Consider the following 13,028-nt stretch of genomic DNA (forward strand, 5'->3'; position numbering starts at 1 on the left):
TCCACATTGTCACAAACGACGACGTTTTTGTAGGTCACCAAAAATTGTCAACAATAAAAATCCCAATCTCAGGTCTCTGTTCAATGTTCATTTCTCAGATCGCATAAAACCAAACCAGAAACAAGAAACAATGCCGTATTTCTCTCGTGATGGTGATGATGCTGTCGACGACTTCGACGAGTACGATCCGACGCCGTATGGTGGCGGCTACGACATCGCGCTCACCTACGGCCGGCCTCTCCCGCCGTCCGATGAGACCTGCTACCCTCTCTCATCCTCCCCTACCGATGACTTCGACTACGATCGCCCCCAGTACACGTCCAACTCCGAGCCCTCGGCCTACGCCGACGAGGCCCTCGACACTGAGTACAGCAGCTACGCCCGATTCCAGCCTCGACCCGGACGCCCAGCGCCCGGAGAGGGTGGCTACGAAGCGAGGCCTGAACCGGGTTCTGGGTTTCCTCCGGCTTCTGGAGTAAACAGGCCTGGGTATGGTGGACCGCAGTATGGATCGGAGAGACCCGGATCGGAATACGGATCTGGGTATGGCCGAAAGAGTGAGCATGAACAGCGACCCGGGTCGGAATATGGATCTGGATATGGCCGGAAGAGTGAGTATGAGCAAGAACCTGGTTCGGAGTACGGAACTGGGTACGGGCGGAAGAGTGAGGATGAGCAGACCGGATCGGAATATGCATCTGGGGATGGTCGGAAGAGTGAGTATGAGCAGCAACCCGTATCGGGGTACGGGCGGAAGAGCGAGCATGAATCAGAATACGGTACCGGGTATGGCCGGAAGAGTGAGTATGAGCAGCAAACCGAACCGGAATATGGATCCGGTTACGGGCGGAAGAGCGAGAATGAAGAGACCGAACCGGGATACGGATCCGGGTATAGCCGGAAGACCGAATACAAGGCTCCGGAATCTGAGTACGGATCAGGCTATGGTCGGAAAACCGAGTATGAGGCACCCGGGTCGGAGTACGGATCTGGGTACGGGCGGAAGCCGGGTTATGGAGAGGAAGAGGGTGGTGGTGGGTATGGAGGGAGGAGTGAGAGGCCGAGCTACGGGGACGAGCCACCTCCAAGGCCGAGCTACGGGGACGAGCCACCTCCAAGGCCGAGCTACGGGGACGAGCCACCTCCAAGGCCGAGCTATGGGGAAGAGCCACCTCGAAGGCCGAGCTATGGGCGGTCCGAGGAGGAGAGCTACGGGGACGAGCCACCTCCAAGGCCGAGCTATGGGGAAGAGCCACCTCGAAGGCCGAGCTATGGGCGGTCCGAGGAGGAGAGCTACGGGGACGAGCCACCTCCAAGGCCGATCTATGGGGAAGAGCCACCTCGAAGGCCGAGCTATGGGCGGTCCGAGGAGGAGAGCTATGAGAAGCCCAAGTATGAGAGGCGTGATGATGATGAGGATGAGGGTGGGAGGCGCAAGTATGGGTATGGTGAAGAGGGTGAAGAGGGCTATGGGCGCAAGAAACATGTGAGCATTTCTGTCCTTGAATAACCATTACCCTCTTATATATGTTTACTTTCGGACCATAATCTTTGATCATTTAGCAGCTTCTTCTTTTGTTTATATCGATTACGATATCTTTCTGTGATTGATGATTTACTATTATTATTATTATTATTATTATTATTATTATTATTATTATTATATGTTAGCTTAGCATAACTGAAGTATGTCACATGTGATTTCTCTTGTATGAGTTTTTCATGATTGGAATTGTAGGAAATTATCAAACACATTCAAATATACGATCGTAGTTGCAATTCTGTCTTAGTTCTTGCATACTTTTTTTTTTTTTTTTTTTTTATGTTGACTAAAGCTTTGATTTTTAAGCTACTATTCTCATTGTTGCACTAGTACTTGATGTGGTGAGGGCATTCATAAATCAACAGAAGTGGTAGAACTAATTCTGTATAGGCTGACAGCGAGTGAGTTTAGATGGTTGGCATATGTGAAATGGAGACAAAAGACATGATCATCAACTTAGGCTTGTTATTCTCTAATTTCAGGATCAGAATTTTATCATTTAAGACATTCCACAAAAATTATTTTCCATGAAGGGGCGATTTTTCGTCCGGGTGTGCAAAGTCATGGACGCATTTTGATCAGCAAACTCAAATAGAGCTGTTGGAATTTTGTTTGTGTGTCGAGAAATTTGTATTTATCTGATGATATACATGCTGAATGTGGCAGGGAGATGATGATGGCTCTGATGATGATGATGATGATGAGGAGAAGCGCCGATCTAGGCACCACCATCAGCACCACCGCAAGAGCTATGATGATGAGTGATTGCAATGCAGGTTGCCTTGTGAATGGGATTCATGCCCTAATGAGCTACTAAATAAAGGGTGGCATGACTTCGTTTGAGTGTTTTAAGTGGTGTTGCACTGGTTCAAGTCTTGAGTGCTCTAAACTCTAGACTATTTGCCTACATAAACTCGTTTATGTCTCTGTGTGTGCTTCTAAATAAAGTCCCAGACATTTGGGCTGGTGTGTTTGATCATAGTTTTTTCTTTTTTTTAGCTTGTGATGTTACATGTTTGTGGGTTTCAAGGTTTTTACAAGGCCGGTATCTCCGGAGTTCTTCACCGACGATTTTGTTTGTTAACGCTTTTTCATTTTTCATTTTTTATTTCTGTTTTCAAAATAAGAATATTAACAAACAACATAAAACATTCACAAAATAGGCAAAATTACTTTCATTTTTGTTACATCAGAAGGCTTTTTCAAAACATCTATTAAAAAGCATTTGCCAATCTTTGCATATAGACCATTGACCGTGGCAAAGCGAAGCATATCGGCAGGGACGACGTCGTATATGGGCATCTTGGCATTATTGTTGGGTTGGCGGGTAAATGGTTAGTCAACGGTCAGTGTCTCATTCTAACCGCTTTTTAAAAATGTGGAGGGAGTAGCACTTGCAGTTAGTTAAGCGGTGGACAACGTTATACCTTCCGGCTTAACCAATATAACTTGAGGAAGAGACTCTTCTTTTTTTGTGAGTAGTTATAAAAGTATATTCAACATTCACAAAATTTAGTACTCTCGGCAATGATTTACATGGCCTGAAATAAATTATAGGGACCAAGGATGATGAGTTTTTGGCAGGATACTTGTTGAAGAAGCAACGATATCACGAATCAATCAATCAACAGGGCAGCAATTAACTGTCCAAATAAATTTTGGATTGTTTGGCCACCTATTTTGACTAGTTCTTACATGGGCTCTTTCATAATAACTATCCATATTACTAGTAATTACAATTTGAACAGTTAATTACTATGAATCTCAATCCAAGGAACCACCGGCTTCTTGTTCTGCATGACAAAAGTTTTGTCTGTGTGATGGACAACTATATGCTGAATGGCTATGAACAATTTCAGAATTAACTTTCCTATAAACTTCTGCATGCCTATGCCAATGGGAGGTGCAACTATTTGCGGGGTTAACACACAAACCACATAAACCCAAGGATCATAGCAAGTCCACTCTGGGCATTTTGAAAGAAATACATTGGTGATAATATGTATAGCTCACAAAACATCAAAAAAGCAAAGTACAAAATAGGATCATACATCTAATGAACTAACGACTTAGAAGACAAGATAAGTGTAAAATTTATAGGCCAATGCAAAATTAGAGGAGCTTCTTTCTCTCAAAGAATGTCTTCAGATGCCATAACTGCAAACCGGCCACCGACAAGCAAACCACGATCGAGAGGAAACTAAAGGTAGCCATCTTGGAGTTAGTTGCTCTATTAAGTTGTTGCATTTCTTCCTCCCTAGATCACCAAGGACAAAAATAGATCAGATATAGTCAAAAGGGAATGATGCCCCACAGCGAAAATAAATCCAGAACACAGATATTTATTAGGATCCAAGGTCTTGAGGTAAATGATTTTACAAAGTCAAAGTGCTTAATGAAGGAAAATAAATTTGACTGACTTTTCCCATTTGGCTACAAAGACAGAAAGTGTAGTGTGTTTACATACCAAAAACTGAATCTTAGATACTAACATCATAGACGACTCAGTTAGAGAGCATTTTCAGATTCGTAGTCTCTCTTTCTATCACGATCCAAGAAAAGCACTAATCACATTTGTTTTATTACCCCAAAAGAAATAATCAAAGTTATAATTGGAGCTCTCTAGAGTCACTTACATAACCTTGTCTCATATAGTAAGCAATCAATGTGAAACTTAATATTCCTACCACACCTTCATAATCTATCCACCTAATGTGGGACTTTACTTTCCGGGATATCACCCTCTCTCTCTCTCTCTCTCACACACACACACACTTATATAACATTTTCTCATCTAGTAAACAACCAATGTGAAACTTAGTACCCCTGCAATACCTTCACAATCTACCCACCCAATGTGGGACTAAACTTTCCAGGATATCACCCTCACACACACGCACACCTAAGCCATTGAGATGGCAATTCCAATCGACTTTAATGTGTCTTTTCCTGTGAGGGTCAATTTGCAGCAAAAGGTTACATAAGTTACTTTCTTCTTAGAAAAAATATGACAATTTTCCATATTTCTTCCCCAAAAATAAACACAAGTAGGCATGTAGCAAGGGTATAAGTTGAATCAAATCGAGTGCAATATATTACTGAATTTTTATTCATAGAAAATAAATTGTGTTTGTACCTCTCACGAAGATAAAACATCTCATCGTGAATGGAAGTGACAGTGTCATACAATTTCTTCAACTCAAGTTCCATCACCTAGCACAATATATGAAAAAAAAAAAATTCATCAGCAGACAATGCTAAGCATATCTTTCTGTTAGCTGCTTGGATCTGTTATATAACCAAAAAAATCACCAAACTGAAGAACCAGAACAATTGAGATGATAATAGGAATATAAGTTTGTAAAAATGTCAAATACTACTAGCCCAAGTATAGTGAGCTAGAAGAATACATCCCATAACAAGGAATGGGATAATTTAATTGAAAATATTTTATGCATATTCCTAATTTGATCCTAAAAGTGGGCCTTCCACACCCATGACTTGATATCTTTCTGCTTATAATTCACTGAATTACAAGTTTTATCTTTCCCGTGGCAGCGTAAACCATGGATTCTCGTAAGATTATTCAAGTACCATTAACTGATCACAATATCACGATATACAAGTAAAAAACTGTAAAACAGTGGTATAACTTTTGCAGTAAAACGCACTGAAGTGCAGGATGTTTAAGAAGTTATGGTTTGTTATACCAGACATTAAAGACTAGAGAAAATATTCAAACACAATATACTGAACACTGAGGAACTTGAGTTTCTTAAATGGAAACAAGTGATCCTTATAAGGCTGTAGCTGTTGTAAACTGCCCATTGCCAATTTCAGATATACATTCTCACCATTGTGTAACCAAATTTACCAATGCAACCTAGGGAAATTTGCAGAAGCTTCATTCACTAAGTGTTTCTCCATATTTAGGAAGTATTCAATGTTTTCAACAGCTGCTGACTATATGAGTTGACATATTTTCATAGGAAGGGCCACAAGGACAATGAAGAGGCTCATGACACTAAAACATAAGCTGAAGAACTGAAGATTTGCTCAGTTTTTAAGTCAACACACACCAGACAACAAAAGCAAACCACATAAAACTGTGTTATGTAACATTTGACCGACGAATCAATGCATGTTCACTGGCTAGTAAATGAGATGATGGAGGTCACAAGACAGTCAACTTCCAACCAATCACAAATGTTTGATGCAATGAAATAGAACATGCAGGAATGTAAATAATCAAAGGCCACATGTTTTGTTGCACATGCTCAATCAAGTATGCAACTTTTGATCCCACTACAACTTGACCATTATTGCACAAGATTTCAAGGACAAATATTCGTCAAACTTTAAGTAAACATGAAGTCCCAACAGTTGTCTTGGTTAGACCAAATCTAGTAACATATATCGGATGAAGACAATTGCAGTAGGTCCAAACTGTATTTCTGGACTTATGACTCAGAATTATTAAAATACATATTGCCTTCTTAGATGAATCCACAAGTTCAATATTGTTCGGACACAGAAACCCCATATTATATAAGGTCATTTCTATAAAGAATGTCATCACGGCATCATTGTTTCATTTCCAATGGGTGGTTGGTATTATACTATATACTTCAAATCATAGCAGATTCAAATAGGTGAAGCAATAATTAGAAATGGAGAAAAAAGACAAATCTTTATCTAATGAATTAAGCAATAACCAAAAAAGTGACTTTCCCTATCACTCTCACATCCAAGACAAATATTATGCAGCAGTAACACCATAATTTCAAAGTCAACAAGATAGCAACTCCTTAAATTGCAACCAATCTCAACTGGCACCAAAGACAAATGAAAACCAAATTAACGAACGACAGAATAATCACTTACTTCGAGCTGCCCTTTCTTAGCAACCTTCGACCAGTCTTTTGCTGCAACGCCAGTTCTCCAATCAAAATCAACCGTCACTGTAACTGGGGGCTTATGATCAGGCGCCCAAAAGCAAGCTGTATAATCACCAGATTCAGCCGCAGTAAATGCAAAATTACCCGCTTCCACATGATCTCCATAGTGATAACTGCTACTCTGGGGCGAGGTCACCTAACAACAACCCCAATCATTTCCACATTAATCCCCCCAAACCAAGCCCAAGAATTAGACCTTGTTCTCACATCATTATCTGCAATTCAAGAAAAGAAAAAAGAAAAAGAAAAAGAAAAACAACCCACTAATAATTGTAGAATATAATCTAACATGTTCTTTCGAAAGAAAGTGCGTTCGATTTCTATGGATAATATCTTTTTACATCTATCTACCCACAAAAAAAAAAAATCCAAAAAAAATAATAATAATAAAGAGAAAGGAGAAAACACTCTGCATTGGACATACACAGATATGGAAATATAGACACAGACCCACATAAAGAAAAATAGTAACAACTTGGGTTTCTGACGGCATTACCCGGACAGTGATCTTGTGAGCATCAGGAACAGGAAACCCTTCACTGGGATTGATGACGCTGTACTTTCCCACGGTCATGAAGTTGCTCTTGATGTCCTCCGATATGCATTTTGTGATGCCCGATACCAGGTCGAAACGCATCGAATGCGCGGGCATTGTGAAAATTAGTCCTATGGTTACAATTAGATGCAGATTTACCAATAACTCAGACATTACGCGTTCAGAAGAAAAAGGAAACAGAGAATTGGGTGTGCAGCTTAAAGCTTCTGGGATTCTAAAGGCTGTGTTTAAGGCTCTTTTACAAAGTAATGATATCTTCAAAGTTCAAAACCAATGAAATTTTGCCATGTCTTCGTATAATTCATTTTCTTTAAATTGAAATCTCTCACACACTAGCAATTCGACGGCAAATTTCTAGATCCGGCCGTCTCCAACCACCTGAATTGACAGTGTGGAGCAATATCTATGAACAAAAATTTGTGCAATGATTTAGATATATAGTGTGTTTTTTAAGTAAATCAACCATAGAGTTCGATTAATGTCAATTGTTTTTTATTTTAATAAGTAAATTTAGATTTATTGAAAGCGTAAGGCGCCCCCTAATATACTACTGATAGTATACAAAAGGAAATACTTAACTAGGAATAGAAAAACGAACAATGAAATCAGCAAAGTTAATAGCTAGTTGGGACAAAAATGCCACTGTCCAAAGATACAACGTATGAAAAAACAAAGTTAAAATATCTTCTATAGAACTCTCTAAATCCTTGAAACATCTGAGATATATTTCTCTCCAAACATACCAAAAGATGCAAATAGGCACCATCTTCCAAATCGCAGCATTCTTCGGCCTTTCAGACTTCCACCGACAAGCAAACAAGTCAATAACTCCTCTCGGCATAACCCAATACATACCACAACGATTAAAAATATTAGTCCACAAAGTGTAAGCCACATCACAGTGAAGAAGAAGATGGTCCACAGATTCTCTATCTCTCTTGCACAAGCAACATCTGTCCACAATGATGATATGCCGCTTCCTGAGATTGTCCACTGTAAGGTAATGTCAATTGTTATCGATTAATGGTTGTGATTCTACCACGCATGCGTTAAAAGATTGCATCTTTTAGTGACAAGATTAGCCAAGGATTAAATACAAGCTCAACTTCTGAGAAACTTAATCTAGACAAACTACTAATACCTCAGGTCCTCAATGCACTAAAAGGAAATAAGGAATGTAAAAGTCACTTGAAAATGCAGCAAATGAAAGCCGCGGCCCATTATGATGGGTAAAACCATCATGAGTTTGAAAATCCCTACAAATTTGGATCTATAGCGGTTTCTAAAAAACCGAACAGACCAAAAATAAAATGAACAACGAAAACGAGATTGTCAAACATGGGTTGAGATCATTGCACATGGTGCAATATCTCTAAATTGTACCATTTATTTTAAAAGAATAGACTGAATTGTGGATAAAAAGAAATTAGAGAATAAATAGCTTGCATAGCAGGGTTGGTGGCCGTTTGGGATGTCCAAGCACGCGGCCACCCCCTTCTCTTTTCAAATTAGAGTTATTGCACCATCTACAATACCTTAAATATTGCACGCCATCGCGACCAGTCAAATATGAACTAAGCCATCAAGTTTAGTAAATTGGATTGAATTTAAATTGATTGACATAAAACTCCCGCAAGGTTAAAAGAGTGGTGTTTTTGTGGTGTAGGAAGAGCTTTTGAAGAGTTTTTTTTTTTTTTTTTTTTTTAAATTGATTAGAAGAAAATGTTATAAGGGTTTATCACAATTATAATAAGCCACCTATGAAGACCATCAACCAATAGGTGTATGGATTGATTTTCAGCATCTTACATAGATGCTTTCTAGAAGGTTTCCAAGACAGTTGTGTTGAGCTGGATTGTATATTCTGTATTTTGTTAGAATGAGTTGTACATTATAGATTCGTTTGGTTATTCTTCTGTTAGCCTTTTTATTCCTTTGTAAAGTCTTTATATACTGATAGCACCGAGTGCATAATATCAATCAAGAATTCTTTTCTTCTCCGTTTCTTATGCTCTATTTTTCCTTCTTCTGCAATTCTTGTTATGGTATCAGACCTCTTTTGAAAGAATTCCTCAAAACTTTTCATGTCTTCTTCGAGCTTTACTATTGACGACTCTTCTCCCTATCATCTCCACCATGGAGATAGTCCAGGGACTGTTCTTGTTTCTCAACTTCTTGATGGTGGTAATTACCACACATGGAATCGTTCCATAGTGATGGCCCTCACCGCTAAGAACAAACTTAGCTTCTTAAACGGTTCACTGAGTAAGACATCCGACGAGCCAGGCGCTGAATGCCATGCCTGGATTTGTTGTAATACGATGGTTACCTCATGGATCCTAAACTCGGTTTCTAAAGATATTGTTGCCAGTGTTATCTATATTGATAATGCTGCGGATGTCTGGATCGATCTCAAGGAACGTTTCTCACAGAAGAACGAGCCTAAGATCTACCAGATACAGAAATCCATATCTGCCCTTTCCCAGGATGATCTCTCCGTCGGTGCTTACTTTACTAAGATCAAAGCACTATGGGATGAGCTTAGTAACTATCGTCCCATTCCTTATTGTTCTTGTAGGTCCATGAAAACTATCCATGAGTATTTCCATCATGAATACGTTTTTCAGTTTTTAATGGGATTGAATGATACATTCTCCCATATTCGTGGACAGATTTTGTTAATCAACCCCTTGCCTCAAATTAATAAGGTTTTTGCCTTAGTGCTTCAAGAAGAACGCCAACGTGAGGCCTCTGCATCTGTTGGTTATTTTACTCACACTTCTGCTGCCATGATGAGTAAATCTACTTCTTTTTCACCTCAATCTCGCTCTGGCAAGCCACAGGGTCTGCGCAAAGATAAACCTACTTGCAGCCATTGTGGAATCATTGGGCACATGATGGAAAAGTGTTATCGCCTACACGGTTACCCGCTAGGTTTTAAGTTCACCCGAAACAAAGGAGGTTCTCCTTCAGCCAATAATATTCAGAACTCTGACCAACAGCCGGTTCCTCACCTCTCCATCACACAAGAGCAATGTCAGCAGCTGCTAGCTCTCATCAAACCCGCTCCCTCTGATCTTTCGCCTGCTGTTCATCAAGTAGGTAGTTCCCCTCACCAGGATCACCTATTCTCAAAGGTGACAGGTACATTTCTTTCCACTGCATTGAATAAACAACATTCTATTTATTTTATTCATCTACAACTTTCACTACTGCATCCAAATGTCATCATAAACAATCTTGGATCATCGACACAGGTGCCACTGACCATATGGTCAGTTCTATCCTCCATTTCACAACTATTACTACAGTTGTATCTTCACACATCAAATTACCCAATGGCCAATTTGCTTTGGTCACGCATATTGGCACCGTTAAATTTTCAGATTCCCTGATTTTAACTGACGTCCTTTGTGCTCCATATTTCACTTTCAATCTTATCTCTGCCAGCAAACTTATCAAATCCATTCATTGTTGTCTTATTTTTATTCACAAATTTTGTTTTGTGCAGAATTTGACCAGCTGAGGGACGATTGGAGTGGGTGAAGAGAAAGATGGTTTATTTTATTTGGTGCAATCAAAATTTGTTAAATTGTTTCTTCTGCTGTTTCAATCAAAAATGTATCAAATGATATTTGGCACTATCGCTTAGGTCATTTATCATCTTCTAGACATTTCTATTAATTCCAAACATGTTTGCACCATATGTCCACTTGCTAAACAAAAGAGACTTCCATTTCCTATTAGCAATTCATCCACTAAGTCACCTTTTGAACTAGTTCATTGCGATATATGGGGTCCTTTCTCAGTTAAATCAACAAATGGTTCTCATTATTTTTTAACCATGGTTGATGATCATAGTAGATTTACTTGGGTGTTTCTAATGACACATAAATCTCAAACTCGTTATCTTTTCCAATCTTTTGTTAATTTCGTTGAAACTCAGTTCCCTTATAAAATTCAAAGCTTACGTACAGATAATGGTCTTGAATTTCTTATGTCTGAATTTTTTGCCTCCAAAGGTATTTTACATCAGCGTAATTGCGTTGAATCACCACAACAAAACGTCGTGGTTGAGCGTAAACACCAACACTTACTCAATGTAACTCGTTCCTTAAGATTTCAAGCACATCTTCCTTTATTTTTTTGGGGAGAGTGCATTCTTACTGCTGCACACATAATCAATAGGATCCCCACCCCATCTCTTTCAAACAAATCACCATTCAAGATTCTCTACCAAAACCCCCATACTTATTCTCATTTACGGGTATTCGGCAGTTTATGTTATGCCTCAACATTAACTCGTTCTTGATCCAAATTCGATTCTCGAGCTAAACCATGCTTATTCTTAGGCTATCCATCCGGTGTTAAAGGATACACTTTGTTTGATCTTCACACCAAATCCATTTTCATTTCTCGGGATGTTTCTTTTCATGAATCTGTTTTTCCTTATGCTTCCCATCTTCTACATCCCACTTCCGATGGTTGTTTTGTTTTTCCACTTTCCTCTCCTGATACTACAGATAGTTCCTCTCATGCTTGTATTCCTCTCCCTCTTACTCAACCATCGAATCAATCTTCTTCTCTGTCGCCTGCCATTTCTCATTCCCCTCCTATTTCTTCTGCCTCTTCTCAGCCCCCTATCATTCCTCTTCGTCGCTCTACACGAGTCAAACATCCTCCTCGTTATCTAACCGACTTTCACTGCCAGGTAGCTACTTCTCCTTACTCACTTCCTTCCATTCCTCTAGCTGATTCTGTACCTTCCTCAGGTACAAAATATCCCCTTTCTTCTGTTCTTTCTTACCAAAACTTTCTAACAATCATTTGTGTTTTAGCATGTCTGTTTCTTCAGTTTTCGAACCTCAATTTTATCATCAGGCTGTCAAGCATCCTCATTGGAGAGCAGTTATGCAAGCTGAAATTGCTGCCCTTGAGGAGAATCATACTTGGATTCTTGTTGACTTACCTCCCAACAAGAAACCAATCGGCTGTAAATGGGTATACATAGTCAAATACAAGTCTGATGGCCAACCAAATTGAACGGTATAAAGCCCGGTTAGTTGCAAAAGGGTACACTCAGTGTGAAGGCCTTGGTTACCATGAGATATTTTCTCCAGTGGCTAAGCTTACCACTGTCCGTTTATTATTTGCCCTTGCTGCTGCCAATTATTGGTGTTTGCATCAACTCGACGTCAACAACGCCTTTTTACATGGTACCTTAGATGAAGAGGTATACATGCAACTTCCACCTGGTTTTGCTACCAAGGGGGAGTCTAAGGTTTGCAGGCTTACAAAGTCCTTATACCGTTTAAAACAGACCTCTCGACAATGGTTCTCTCAGTTCTCCACGACTCTAATCCGTCATGGTTTTGTACAATCCAAAGCTGATTACTCACTGTTTACCTGTTTACAAGGAACTTCTTTTATTGCCTTACTGGTTTATGTTGACGATATCCTCATTGCCAGTAATGATAATGCAACTGTTACTCTTCTTACTGAGTTTCTTAACTCACAATTTCGCCTTAAAGACTTGGGGCCAGTCAAGTTCTTCTTAGGCTTGGAAATTGCTCGAAATTCTTCTGGCATTTCTGTTTGCCAGCGCAAGTATGCACTTGAAATTCTTCAAGACAGTAGGCTCCTTGCAGCAAAACCAGTTGCCTTTCCTATGGAAACCAACTTCAAACTCTCCAAGGACAATGGAACTTTTCTTTCTGATCCTTCTCAGTACAGAAGATTAATTGGTCGCTTAATCTATTTGACCATCACACGTCCTGACATCGCCTATCCAGTTCAAGTTCTCAGTCAATACATGGCTACTCCTCGCCAACCACATATGGATGCTGCTCTCCGGGTTCTCCGTTACCTCAAACAAGCTCCAGGTCAAGGTCTTTTGTATCCATCTCATTCTGATTTTAAACTTAAAGCATTTTGTGATAGTGATTGGGCAGGGTGCTTTGATACTCGCCGC

At 39.8% G+C, this 13,028-nt stretch overlaps 2 protein-coding genes across 4 annotated transcripts; one reads left to right on the plus strand and one right to left on the minus strand.

Moving 5' to 3' along the window:
• The first annotated feature begins 73 nt into the window (after window positions 1-73).
• Window positions 74-2,524, plus strand: LOC133859677 (uncharacterized protein At5g39570). Of its 3 annotated transcripts, none has more exons than XM_062295176.1 (3): window positions 74-1,112; window positions 1,227-1,486; window positions 2,210-2,524. In XM_062295176.1, the coding sequence occupies exons 1-3, from the start codon at window positions 131-133 to the stop codon at window positions 2,306-2,308; spliced, it is 1,341 nt and encodes a 446-aa protein (XP_062151160.1). In that variant the 5' UTR covers window positions 74-130; the 3' UTR covers window positions 2,309-2,524. The 3 variants fall into 3 exon arrangements, with proteins under 3 accessions (XP_062151160.1, XP_062151159.1, XP_062151158.1); XM_062295175.1 differs by having other exon boundaries at window positions 74-1,082; window positions 1,113-1,486; XM_062295174.1 differs by having other exon boundaries at window positions 74-1,486.
• An 855-nt stretch (window positions 2,525-3,379) lies between these two features.
• LOC133861243 (transmembrane emp24 domain-containing protein p24delta9-like) lies at window positions 3,380-7,457 on the minus strand. The gene is made up of 4 exons (XM_062296981.1): window positions 6,998-7,457; window positions 6,428-6,637; window positions 4,680-4,756; window positions 3,380-3,800 (listed from the first exon to the last, which is right to left on the minus strand). Exons 1-4 carry the CDS (start codon window positions 7,208-7,210, stop codon window positions 3,656-3,658), a joined length of 645 nt encoding a protein of 214 aa, XP_062152965.1. The 5' UTR covers window positions 7,211-7,457; the 3' UTR covers window positions 3,380-3,655.
• Window positions 7,458-13,028: the final 5,571 nt, after the last annotated feature.

This window comes from Alnus glutinosa, chromosome 2 (assembly GCF_958979055.1).
Source record: "Alnus glutinosa chromosome 2, dhAlnGlut1.1, whole genome shotgun sequence".
NCBI classification, from domain to species: Eukaryota; Viridiplantae; Streptophyta; class Magnoliopsida; order Fagales; family Betulaceae; genus Alnus; species Alnus glutinosa.